We start from the raw sequence: 14,102 nt of genomic DNA, 5'->3' as shown, positions 1-14,102 counted from the left end.
TGACTCAGTCCTTCAGGCGGTCAGGTTCGCTGAATCAACGCATCGGGTGGTCAGACCCGGTGACTCACTGCTTGAGGCGGTCACGTTCGCTGAATCAACGCATCGGGTGGTCAGACCCGGTGACTCAGTCCTTCAGGCGGTCAGGTTCGCTGAATCAACGTATCGGGTGGTCAGACCCGGTGACTCACTGCTTGAGGCGGTCACGTTCGCTGAATCAACGCATCGGGTGGTCAGACCCGGTGACTCAGTCCTTCAGGCGGTCAGGTTCGCTGAATCAACGCATCGGGTGGTCAGACCGGGTGACTCACTGCTTGAGGCGGTCAGGTTCACTGAATCAACGCATCAGGTGGTCAGACCCGGTGACTCAGTCCTTCAGGCGGTCACGTTCGCTGAATCAACGCATCGGGTGGTCAGACCCGGTGACTCACTGCTTAAGGCGGTCAGGTTCGCTGAATCAACGCATCGGGTGGTCAGACCCGGTGACTCAGTCCTTCAGGCGGTCAGGTTCGCTGAATCAACGCATCGAGTGGTCAGACCCGGTGACTCACTGCTTCAGATAGTCAGGTTCAGTCACTTGGTTGACTTCTGTCTGTGTAACCCAACTGCATGGATTGTTGCTCATGTGATATTATGCTGTCAATATTCTGTATATATACTGGGGGCACGGGTGGCCCAGTCGTCTAAGGCGCAACGATTCGCTGTGCAGAGTTGCATCCCTTAGGCACGCCAGAAACCTATGATTGTGGGTTCGAATCCCGGTTCGCCCCGATTATGATTCTAGGTTTGTCAGCACCATATACCCTTGCTTGTGGGTTTCCCCGAAGAGGTAAATGTCCGAGACCTGCATCACTTCGGGCTTTCCTCCCACATTAAGCTGACACGCCGTGATATAACTGGAATACTGTTAAAAGCGGTGTTAAACCCAACTCACTCACTCACTCACTGTATATATACTACTCAAAAGAAGTTAAAGAACACCCATTTTTTTCATATGGCTAAGGTCAACTTGTCATGGCTGGTGCGAAGTGCATCACACAGCCTTCCAATTGTGGGTGTTCTTTAACGTCTGTTGAGTAGTATACTAGAGAAAGGAAATGTTCATAGTGTTCAAATATTTTTAAAGGCAATCAGAAGATATAAAGTATACTGCTCAAACAAAGTCAAAGAACAGCTGATTCTTTCATACGACTATGGTTAATATGTCATGCCATGACAGCAGAACAACAGTAGTATGAAAGAATTGTGTGTTCTCAGACTTTGTTTGAGTAGCATATGTTGCAAAATTGCTCTTTCTCAGTATTTGCTAAAACAACTGAAATTTTGCATCAATGTTTGTCAACATAGGTTTAGTTAGCCGTTAACAATTGGGGGGAGGGAAATTATCCAAAAGTGTGTTTTTGTAAAGGAAATATACCTATTTACAATGCCATTACAAATTTGCAATGTTGCAGATTAATGTTACACATAATTGCTTTTGTCCAGTTCTCGTCGATTCAAGTCAGAAGAAAATTCCTATGTGATTAGAATGTAGTGGAAGTGAAAGTTTGTGTTTTGAATCTGAACTTATGTGCTTTCTCAATATCTTCAAATTTCTATCTGAACTGATTATCAGTTAAAAGAATGTATTTTCAGAATTAAGAATAAAAGTGGCAAACAGTTGTCTGGAAATGTTATTTTTGTACATAACTAGTTTAAACATGTTAATTCTTTACAGATGAGATGTAGGAGGTAAATTTTTTAGTTTTGTTAATTTAATTTGATTTGTCTGATTTTCTAGGAGAGACAACTCTTTGATCTACGTAAATATTCAACTGTAAGAATCTTTGATAATGCCTTTTTACATGGGGATAGACATGACCACTGGTCCTGTAGTCCGAGACTAGTGAAAATCCAGAGGGACTAGTTGTTTTATCCAAACTCTAGTTAGTATACATAAACCTAGTCCGAAATGAGCCGGGGATGAGTGAGATTTGACCAATCGTGTGACCTGTAACACACACACTGATACCCACGAAACAAACTGCAGTCAAAATCACTGTCAGCAGACTACCTTTCGAAATATTGAAGCTACCAATATATTGATATGATTGTGTTCTTCCGATTAATCGATATCATTGATGATTAATTGTGTAGTTTCCATCCAAGGAATCATTCAGCCAGTCTGGGACATTTTGTTTTTGGATTGTTTAGGGTCATTTTAAACAGTGTGCGGGAGATCTTATAGTTTGTGATGAACTATCAATGGTCTGGTATGTGTCATGGTTATTGGTATGGCCCCCAGTGCACATTTATCAGTTAATATCAGTTAATGATGTATTGTTTGTATACAATAGTAAATTATATATGAAGGTCTTGTCATGTTATTTTTATGTACATATATTTACATACAAGATACATAAGATTTTGTATGGTAGCCAACATCTTCCTGAGGCAAGGGACTTAACTGACTTTAAAAGTCCAGTTACCACCCTTCCCGAATAACGCTGGAATTTTGGAGTTATGTTTGGCTGGACTAACAAGTCAATGCATAGTCCAATCAAAATCTTGTAACGAAATCAACATATGGTTCGTAAACTGCCATGCAGGTCGATTGAAGGATTTGCAAAGCATTTGTATCGTCAATTGGGCATCTACTAATATTTTCCAAATCTTTTCATGTTTTAAATCAAGTAATTTGATGCATTTTGTGAGGTAAGACCTGTTTTATAACAATATATATCTTTATTATCGATCAGACCGCCTTGAATGGTCCCTGCCATTTTGTTTGAAGCAAATGCAAGTAATATGAGAGGTGGAATCTGATTGGTCAATAGGAGGGACATAGAAGGGACATGACTCATAATAGCCACTGGTGGCGCTAATATCAAGCCACGGAATCCAAGGGCAAGGGTGGAAAATGGACTTTTATAGTCAGTTAACTCCCTTACCTTGAGGAAAATGGGTAGCCCAGTGGTTTTAAAGTGTTTGCTCGTCATGTCGATGGCCCAGGTTTAATTCCCCACATGGGTACAATGTGTGAAGCCCATTTCTGGTGTTGGTGGACACGTGGCTGGAACATTGCTAAAAGCGACATAAAACCATTTGTATACACTATATTCCTCCATCATCCTTGAATATGTAGGGCTGCTTTGTAGTGTAGTCGCTATTTGTAACCAACAGATAAAGTGGAGGCTTGGTTCCAGCGAAAATGAGCCAATGAATGCTCAGATTACATCACACACAACAATATTTACCATTCAACATGATAACAGCCGTTCAGCCATGTTCTCTGCTTAGCTTAGCTCGTCACGTGTTCGATTCCCGACATGGGTACAATGTGTGAAGCCCATTTCTGGTGTCCCCCGCCGTGATATTGCTGGAATATTGCTAAAACCAGTGTAAAGCCAAACTCACTCACTCACTCACTCTATCAGGGAACAATAGGGTCAGCATTAAATGCATGACTGTTTGATTGACATTCTAGAAGTTGAGGAGTAGATAAGAGAGCGTACTAGTAATAAACATGGAGTTGTTTTCCATCAACTGTTTTCCTGTAAAATTCATGGACAGGGAAAGGGCTCCTTCCATGACTCCTACGCATCCTCAGTTTATTTGCTGACTAGAAATAGACATAGTCACGACTACACAGCATTTTGAGTATATGTATTCACAGGATTTAATAGGTTTAAAACATTGTACCCATGTCTGAATCCAATCTTGAGTCTTTGGTATGACAAGTAAATGCTTAAACCAATGAATATCTTAAGATGAAAATTCTACCAGGAACATTTAAGACTTGCTGTTTTGCTATTTAAGGTGTTGGACCCGTGAAGATCTGTGGTAGAACAGGTCTTCAGCAACCCATGCTTGTCATAAAAGGCAACTATACTTGTCGTAAGAGGCGACTAACGGGATCGGGTGGTCAGGCTCGCTGACTTGGTTGATGCATGTCATCGTATCCCAATTGCATGAATTGATGCTCATGATGTCAATTACTGGATTGTCTGGTCCAGACTCGATTATTTACAGACCGCCGTCATATAGCTGGAATATTGCTGAGTGAGGCGTTACACAACAAACAAAATTTAAGGTGTTGAATATGAAGTCAGGTGAGCTACAGTGCCTGTTAAGCTGCATTGGATTCATTCCAAGCAAAGCATATCTCTGTATCTCTGTATATAAAAACATCTCGTCTCAAGTATGGCTTTGATTGTTGTTTAACGCTGCACTCAGCAACTCCAGCTACATGACGGTGGCCTGTAAATAAATGAGTCTAGAGTCGATACCATCTTTTCTGCTTTAAAAAATTAGAGGTATTAAAGCTTTAGAAGTTCTCAGGTTTTCAGTCTTTTCCTGTATCCTCCTGTAAGAATGGCACTTTGTCAGAGAACAAATCTTGATGACTATGCTATTTAAGTTTTCAACTTTGGCAAAATGTCTGCGAGGTTATTTTTATCTGGAGAGAGAGATGAGATGAGAGTGTTCTAATGTAGAAATCCCATCCCAAATGGTGCGAGAGAATTTGGAGAATAAAAAAATTACTGATTGATAAATGTGTTGTTTTGAACGTCATGATTTGGCCAGCTGAAAATTTTCAGGATGTTTGCATCAAGGTGACCGATTCCGTGGTCTGGTGGATATAGAGTCTACCTGGTAAGCATAGGTTGGTGGTTTAATCCTTGGCTGCGCAATAAGAAACTGCCTTATACTCGGCATTAAGGACACAAAGAGGATTGGTCAGCTTGGAGTCAGTGTACTGTATCTAAGTGGGGTACAAAAGTTGGACTGAGGCATATTATCTCAGTTGGCTAGCACAATATATCAAGCATTCGAACAGGACAAGAAAAAACATAAACACACATACACACACACCTTAAACAACTTTTGTGTGCCTTCTCAAATACAAGCGGAACATCTTGTAGACTATGTTCCAGCTAAAATATCTTTGATGATAGTAATTGTACATTTAAAAAACAGGAATGCTGACCTTGATCTTTGACCAAAACGTTTTAAGGCATTCTCCAATCGTAGAGACAGTATATACCAAGTTTAATGATAAAAGCATCAATATTTCTTCAGAATGTGTAACCACACACCTTGACCATTGACCTTCTTTTGACCCACCAAAACAATTCCCCCAGGGCCAATTCAAGGGATAATGTGTAATGTCAATAATCTTTGCTTAGACGATGAAAATAAAAAGACTCTAGAAAAACAATTCAGCTTTAAAGCAGCCATGTGTTAAATTGGATTCAAATTCTGTGAGCAAACTTAGAGACGCCATAGCTGGTGTCCTTGTTATCAAAATATCTGTGTGCTAGCCTGGACTGGATACTGAGGAGATTGTTAATTTTCACTCTGGAGGGTTTCTCTGATGTTCTGTGTTCCTCTCTCAACATTTGTAATGCCACCTTCAGCTCTAAAACTGACAGTTCTCTCTACAAATGTGATTTGACACCATTGCGTTGGTCAATCTCATTAACATCAGATCTAAGTTCTCGCTGCCGCTAAACAAAGATCTGAGGACATCCCATTACAGGTCACATCAGAACGACCTTTCGCGAACTTTGACCGACCACTGAAACGAATAACAAGAATTCGATATCAGCCAATGAGAAAGCACCTTTCTCGAGCTTAAGGGCAAAATTTTCAACCTGGCGACTTCCATTTCAGACTACGCTTGAAAAGCATGTTGACACATTTCTCGATTAAAAATTTGAAAACTGAACAAACGAACATAACCGGAATGTCTAATATATGGTTGCGATTGTATGTCAGTGCTTCCCACGTACTGTGCAACGCTTCCTTCGTTCAAATGTGCATCCCATGGAAGCGAGAGATACTTTGATGGAATTAGTCGTACTGGCTGTAACTGTCGTTCAGAATACCCCGTTTTAACATTTTCGAGGTTGCATGATCAGAAAACACATTCAGACTGTCACTTTCATGATCGGGTTAGCGACGCTTTGATTGGTCGGATGAAAGGTCATTCTGACATGACCCGTAATAGGATGTCCTCAGATCTTTGTTTAGCGATAGCGAGAACTAAGATCTGATTTAAATGAGATTGTTGCGTTGGTCTTTTTTTTCTAAAAAATTTGATCCAAAAGTTGTTTCTTTTGCTGTTCAGTATGTTACTGAAATCATTCTTACAGCAGGATCCTGTGACTCTAAAATCAGTTCAGGTGGGTGGCCAAACCATGTAGCCATGGATCTGCTGATCCTGGGTTTGAATCCCAGATCTCTCCTGATTGTGATCCTTGGTTTGTCTGCACCACACCCTAGGGTTCCAACCCATGGTACACATCTACCAGCATGTGCTCATGCCTCCTGAAGTTTGATCCCCCAAATAAGCACAAGGTGTGAAGGCCATTTCTGGTGTCCCCACCATAAATTAATACAATATTTTTGAAAGTGCCTCACTCACTCTACCCTGGTATTAATCTCGTGACCCATGAAGATCCAGGTTAGAACAGGTCTTTGGCAACCTATGCATATAGCTGGAATATTGCTGAGTGCAGCGTTAAACAACAAACCAACCAACCAACCAACCAACGTAAGAGGCAACTATGCTTTTTGTAAGAGGCGACTAACAAGATCGGTTGTCAGGCTCGCTGACTTGGTTGATGCATGTCATAGTATCCAAATTATGATCGATGCTCATGTTGTCAATCACTGGATTGTCTGGTCCAGATTATTTCAGACCGCCGTCATATAGCTGTAATGCTGAGTGCGGTGTTAAACAACAAACTAACACACCAACCTCCCAGCCTGAAGCACAAAACACTGATGACAAACACAGACCACAAACACTCACTCACTGACTAGGACATTTTATTACTTGATTTTGATTTTACACGTGTACACCAGTTGGCCTGTTGTCAAACTGTTTCAAATGTCCAAGTAAACCAATCTTTATTTGTCCAAATACAAATACAAGAAACATATACATTATTCAAAGAACACACATTGCAAGGAAAACCTGCAGTTCGAGATGCATGCACAATCGTGACATCTACTTACTCCAGAGACCGTCTCCCTGGAAACCGCTGATCAGAAACTGACAACCTACGATCAGCTAGGAAATGTACACCATCCACGACCACTGGCTATGCTGTTGTTTACTGTGGTTTATTAATGTCTTATAGGAACCTTGTCCCTGTAAGACAGGATTAAAGACATCCTCAGTGATCCAGGGCATTATATACTGCTTAAAAGAAGTAGCAGTCCACTGGATTGTTTCATAAGACTTTAGTTAATCTATGCCATGACATTAACTGCAGTCAAATGAAAAATATGGGTGTTCTTAACTTCTTTTGAACAGTATATCTCCCTTCTATTGGGGTAAATAACCTGACCTATTTGCAACCCAATTGTAAGTGTAATCTGATTGGACAGCTAGCATGCCTTTCAATATGGTTGAAAACAAAGCTAAGGTATCGAATGGTCCAGGGTATTTAGCCATACAGAACAGAGATATAACTCCCTGGGTAATCAAGGATGGATTACGGATAGCAAAATGCCTTTACATGAAAATAGTTGGGAATGAATTTAGCACAATCAAGAAACAGGAATATAAATTGTGCGTCCATGCGATAAACCGCACCAACACTTTCTTTGTGACAGAGTCGCTCAGCACCATAGAAATAACCAATCACAGACAAGAACCAGATCAGATCAATCATTGTACGAACTTGACGTTCAGAAACTCTTATAAAGCTTTCAGTACAGGTTTTTTAAGAAATACAAGAGCATAAACAGATATTTTGTGAAGTTTAATTCATGATTTATGTGAATATAACTCACATATATGTATTTATATTTTAGATGATAAAATGACCAAAAAGTGGATGTCTTTTGCATAACTTAGCTGTCATGCAGAACAATATCGGAGAAAAGAGTCTGTAAATGCCGATGGTACCAAGTGTTTCTTTGCACACAGCATACATTGTCTCACTGCACATTGTCCGTGTCAAGTCACCGGACTGGATCACCGGTTAAAAGAACCTGATGTAAATGTGGCAAACTCGAAATCCTCATCAACAACATCATACAAAACCCATCTTCAAAGCTAATGACAAAAAGATGTCAAGTGAATGAAGCTTTTTATTTAGAGTATTCAGTCAATCATAATTTCATATTTTTGTGTACCAGTTTATATACTTAACATTAAATTCAATTTATGAAGCCACATTTTTTCGAAATATGTAAGTCCTTTTAACCCGTTCCCATCAACGCAAATCACAACCAAACAAGCCGACTGCAACATTCACCAGGACACCTAGGACAAATTGTTGGACAGCTGATTGTCACGATAGGTATCTGCTGAGTATGGCTCGATGGATCCAAAAGATATATGCATTTCAGATCTATATCAAAGCAGTTTTTCATAATTTTATTAATACCTCTTTTAAGAGGTATTAGTTGTTTTACTTTCTGTTTCATTTTTATTGGAATGCAAATACTTGCTTTCTTTTCACATTCTCCATTTTGCACATATTTTGATGAAATTATTTTACATTTGTAACACCACAACTACTAGTTTGAGAGGATAATTCAAATGAAAAAAATCTTTCAATAAATTCTAAAAGATTAAACAAGTCGTTGTTAAAACAATTTTGTCACTGAAGACAAACCTATATACAGATAACATAATACTTGCACAAAATAAATACACAGAAAGGAAGTCTGGGATACTTGTACTAAAAGACTAAAAAAATGCTTCAATAATCCAAAACACATAAAAGTAAAATACACAATGTTTGTGAAATAAAAGCTGACGACTCATAAAAGGTAGATCTAGCACTGTTTAGACTTGAGGTTGTTTGTCTGCAAGAGTAATCCTTTAGATGCAAACATAGCACTGTAAACAAAGCAATGAGTGAGTGAGTGAGTTGGGTTTAACGCCGCTTTTAACAATATTCCAGTCATATCACGGCGTGTCAGCTTAATGTGGGAGGAAAGCCCGAAGTGATGCAGGTCTCAGACGTTTACCACTTCGGTGAAACCCACGAGCATGGGTATGGTGCTGACAAACCTAGAAACATAATCGGGGCGAACCAAGATTCGAACCCACAATCATAGGTTTCTGGCATGTTCAAGGGACGCAACTCTGCACAGCGAATCGCGGCGCCTTAGACGACTGGGCCACCCGTGCCCCCACAAAGCAATGAAGTACATTAAACACAAAACAGATTATAAAGATAATACAGAAATGTTTTTGTTTGTTTTAAAAAGAATATCTGAAACCATTATCACCATCCAAGAAATACCTCATAAATATGGACATTCACATTGTTAAAAAAGGCATTTTAATTATATATTTTCATATATATATTACATTTTCGTTTAATTCGTTTACATTCCATAATTGTTTAGTTCCATCCAGCAGAAGGTTCAATATCTAGTCATGACAATAGTGACATGAAAGTAATTAGGAAGAATTGTCAATCGGAGTGCCAAGATAGTGTAACCATGGTAACAGGAACAAACAAACCTCGCCCCAACAACATGCCAACTTTTAAGAAAACCCAGTGTTGTTACTAAATCTACATCTAATCATATAAAGTACATGTACATAATTCCAGTATGACTAAATATAATCCTAAGCTAAGTCATATTTTAACATTATACATAACAATCAACACTTGGAAACAAATCTAAACAATTACTTCGCCAAAACACTGACAACTTGCAGCTGTGACAAATCCCTGGGCTAGTTGGCGGCAGAAGAGGGAACACAAGGAGTCTAGTATACACTGCTATTCTAGTCAAATGCATTGTGATCCTGGTGAGTTGACGACAACTATATAATGCTGTTATGGATTCAGAATTTCAGTGCTAGTTTAGTCTAGAGTTACCTCCCTTCCATTCATCACAGGCTCCTGGTTTATCAAGGTATTTGAAAAGAGCGCAATTTTCAAACTCACAAGGAAAACCTAAGTCAACCAAATATCACACTGAATTCCAGTAACTATACTGTAATCAGGTGAAATATGCATCACATATTCCAGTAATGAAACTGTGAATTCATGATATATTTAAAGAAAATTGTGCTATGCTTCTCTTGTGAACAAGCTTTCATGAAACAGATACAATGGTAAACGATTTTCTTGAAACAATCGATCATGATGAAAATTAGTATGAATATTTATAACATGGGGATTTAACAACACAACTGTATCATAATATCCTTGTCTTGTTAAAGCATGGTCTATAAGCGAATATGAAAATTTGCGGCTTATATTGAAAGACAAGTAGTTGCAGCAAATAGTTTTAGTAGGCAATGATTCTAACCACATGCTAGCTGTGTGTTATAATACAACACATGAACACTGAACTTACAAACTAGACTGCAATGAACATGATCCCTGACAAGCTTTTCACCATGTTAGCAGACCTGCTTCATAATGCTTAGAACACAAACTCAAGTAAACATTCGTGAGAAAATACAGCCAAGATGTGTTACAGCTTACCCAGTGTGTTTGGTATTTGAAACATCATAGATTAAATCTTTAATCTGAGTCAAGTTTTGAACAAATTTAGGTACCGGTAATGAACAAATCACTGCTTCAAATTAATGATTGTGCAAAGATAAATAGTTTCAGGGTTAGACTGGGATCTAGAAGCATGTCCTATTGGCATCACTGATAAGACTATCTTAAAAGCTCATTACAGCTCTACAGGTGTAGTGAGTGAGTGAGGTAAAATTTAACGTCACATCAGCTATGTTTCAGCCATATCATGACGACTCTATGGGCATAAGGGGTTTAGAGATGTAAACTTTGTGGCAATCATGGGTGAAACAAAGTGTAATATGTCAAAACACACACACGTGACAGTGAGCAAAATTACACATCAAACCATATAATAGAATGTTGAGTATATGTGTTAGCGAGCATAGATACAGCAATTGGAAAAGAGCATGCATTTAAAGCTAACACGTTGAACAATAATCCTGGAAATTATTTCATTTGTTAGTGATGTACCTTTGGTGAACAGATATTCCCAAATGAGTTGTAACAGTGTTGTAATACCATCACACCGAGTTGTACACTTGATGCATAAATGTTTAGTGTTCCTCAAGCAAGTGCGTGCACGCTGCACTCCGGTCTGATCTGTTTATGTCATGGTGATCAGGTTTAACATCAATTGTAGGTTTCAAATGACAACACTGACTTTCACAGACAATGCGCTAGGACAGTGGCCATTTGAACCTTCTGGCCCTGGTGACCATACAATTTAACTTCAAATCATAGACGCTGAATATTGCAATTTATACAGATAATGAGAGCTTTTCAAATTATTTATTTTAATATATAAGTACAATGAACTTCTGGCATCGGCACCAAACAAATCAATGTCCCCTGTTTCATTATAATGTACTTATAAATATATAGGACCCCAAATTTAAGTTAAAATTAGGCTTACTTGCACCAAAGCTCATGACAAATATATTGCATGTTTTCTGCCACATCTAATGTCAATATTTATATCATAAACACAATAAAAGAAGTGGAAAATTAAGAATGTTGATTGAAGAAACTGGTTTCTGGTCATTTTTAACACTTTCAAAATATTTCAAAAACAAATTGAAATCCTGATCAACAATCCCCCTAGAAATGAAATTACCACAGCTACAATGACAAATACCAGAATTAAACAATTACAGCTAATACCAATATTTTACATTTGCTACACACATTATAAGTCTTAAATTGTGTCGTTTTCTTATTATCTTTATATTCACATTACAAGGGCAAGACAGTCCCACTTCAGCATGGAGCAGAGATGTATCTGAGTCGACTGCACTGACATCACCTGCTGGGACCCAGCTCAGACCAGTTGTGTGTTTTGACACCTGTCAATCATCGTCAATCAGTCCATGGTAGGAGGGGCGATCACAGCCAGATTACAGTACTTTTTGATATACATGAACATTCTGAAAAACAACAAAAATAGAAATAAATACAAACAGTTGGAAATGCATTTCTACCTTAGCTGTGGAGTTGTAGCTATTTAATGCTTTGCATTCATACAAGGACATCCACTAGTTGGTAATACATAGCTACGATTCATGACTTCATTTTTCTACTGAAATCTGATGGTGATGTTGCACTCCCCTTCACAAGCTCCATCAAAGTGCACATTACAGAACACTGTGGAATGTTGCATAACCCTTTGTTCCCAAACCATTTACTTAAAGTTCACCCACTATTATGACAAAAAAGTATTTTGTGAAAAAAATTAAGAAAATGTAAACACGAAGGGGTCTAGTTATTGCCTCGGCGACTGTGTCTAAAAATAGTAACAACGGTGAAGGCGGTAAACTCTACCCCTTTATGTTTTAAGAAATAGTGAGTGAGTGAGTGAGTATGCTTTTATGCCGCTTTTACCAATATTCCAGCAATATCTCGGCAGGGGACACCAGAATTGGGCTTCACACATTGTACCCATGTCGGAATCGAACCCGGGTTTTCGATGTGACAAGTGATCGCTTTAACCAGTAGGCTACCTGACCACTCATTTTAAGAAATAACTGTTTTAAAAATACATTTCCAAAGTAAGGGTTGTCTGTATTAAAAAAGTAAATCTTTTACGAAAACGGGGGTATGTACACAATAATGAACACTCTCACGCAGTTTGTGAAGTTAATCAGCGTCAAACTACAGCAGGACATTATGAAGGCGTGCATCATAGCTATGTACTAGCGACCAGTTGATGTCGGACAGTAAAAGTGGAGCAATTCATGGCCAAGGTTTTGCAGCTTTTCTATGGAAACAGTTGTACCAGCAGCAGCCGGAGCCAAAGGATGACATGGTAACCATGGGAACCACTTAAGTTAGCGGTTAACAAATCAAGATAATCATCACAATTTCAAATATTTTACACAATAAATACTCGGGCTGGGACGGCTAACTCTGGTACTCGAGTCACACACACACACACAAAAAAGGCAGCAAAGAGGGTTCTGGTGATCCTGGCACAGTCAGGCTCATCATCAGCTCAGGGCCCTTGCCCCCTCTACACGCAGCCCAGACAGGAAATGGGATTTCTCCCAGGAAGCGCTGCAAAGTCGAACCCACCTAGAACTTTTCGGAGAATGTGAAGACTCCCCAACCCTGCAGCCTTCTGCATTACCCAGATTGTCAGAAGGGCTGTATTCCTGGAAGCGAACCCGGGTACTTTCCCAATGTCAGTCAAAAGATTGGGAGGTACCAAACCTAAGGCACCGAGAACAATGGGGAGTCGGACGACTTGGTTATTATTATTATTATTATTATTATTATTATTATTGCTGTTGTTGTTATCAGAAAGTGTGACTTACACAGCAGCGCCCAGAAAGAAGGTGGCTGCATGGGTGAGCAGCAGCGTGGGAAGGTTCTCCAAGTTAAACACGCCTTTCTTCATCACTTTAGTGTTCCTCATGCTCATTATGTGGCGGCGGGGCTTCGCTGTCGGGTGGCGGAACTTTCCGTTCCAGTCCCTGGCAACACAAACATCCAATGAGAAACTGACCCTAGCATCAAACATGTCATGCATCTATTCAAGTCAAGGAATCTATTTTGAGTGAGTGAGTGAGTGAGTGAGTGAGTGAGTGAGTGAGTGAGTGAGTGAGTGAGTGAGTGAGTGAGTGAGTGAGTGAGTGAGTGAGTGAGTGAGTGAGTGAGTGAGTGAGTGAGTGAGTGAGTGAGTGAGTGAGTGAGTGAGTGAGTGAGTGAGTGAGTGAGTGAGTGAGTGAGTGAGTGAGTGAGTGAGTGAGTGAGTGAGTGAGTGAGTGAGTGAGTGAGTGAGTGAGTGAGTGAGTGAGTGAGTGAGTGAGTGAGTGAGTGAGTGAGTGAGTGAGTGAGTGAGTGAGTGAGTGAGTGAGTGAGTGAGTGAGTGAGTGAGTGAGTGAGTGAGTGAGTGAGTGAGTGAGTGAGTGAGTGAGTGAGTGAGTAATATTCCAGCAATATCACGACAGGGACTCCAGAAATGGGCTCCACACATTGTACCCATTTGGGGAATCAAACCCGGGCCTTTGGCGTGCTTTAACCACCAGGCCGCCCCAGGAGGAAGAGGCTATAATGATTAGTCTTCCATGAATGACTTGCATGTTATGTAAATACTTCTGAATTTAAGAC

At 39.7% G+C, this 14,102-nt stretch overlaps 1 protein-coding gene across 1 annotated transcript in view; it reads right to left on the bottom strand.

Annotated features, from left to right (window-relative positions):
- Nucleotides 1-6,796: 6,796 nt before the first annotated feature.
- Nucleotides 6,797-14,102, bottom strand: part of LOC124149151 (BCL2/adenovirus E1B 19 kDa protein-interacting protein 3-like) — a 49,425-nt gene continuing 42,119 nt past the window's right edge. Inside the window, exons 5-6 of the mRNA XM_048381472.1 lie at nucleotides 13,307-13,465; nucleotides 6,797-11,920 (exon numbers count right to left, since the gene is read on the bottom strand). Of these exons, the coding sequence (XP_048237429.1) occupies nucleotides 11,857-11,920; nucleotides 13,307-13,465 (223 nt within the window). The 3' untranslated portion in view covers nucleotides 6,797-11,856. The remainder of the gene's footprint in view (nucleotides 11,921-13,306; nucleotides 13,466-14,102) is intronic.

This window comes from Haliotis rufescens, unplaced genomic scaffold, assembly GCF_023055435.1.
Source record: "Haliotis rufescens isolate VD_foot unplaced genomic scaffold, xgHalRufe1.0.p SCAF_39, whole genome shotgun sequence".
Lineage (NCBI taxonomy): Eukaryota > Metazoa > Mollusca > Gastropoda > Lepetellida > Haliotidae > Haliotis > Haliotis rufescens.
The sequence above is the reverse complement of the archived record's forward strand: the minus strand, read 5'-3'. Positions and strand labels throughout refer to the sequence as shown.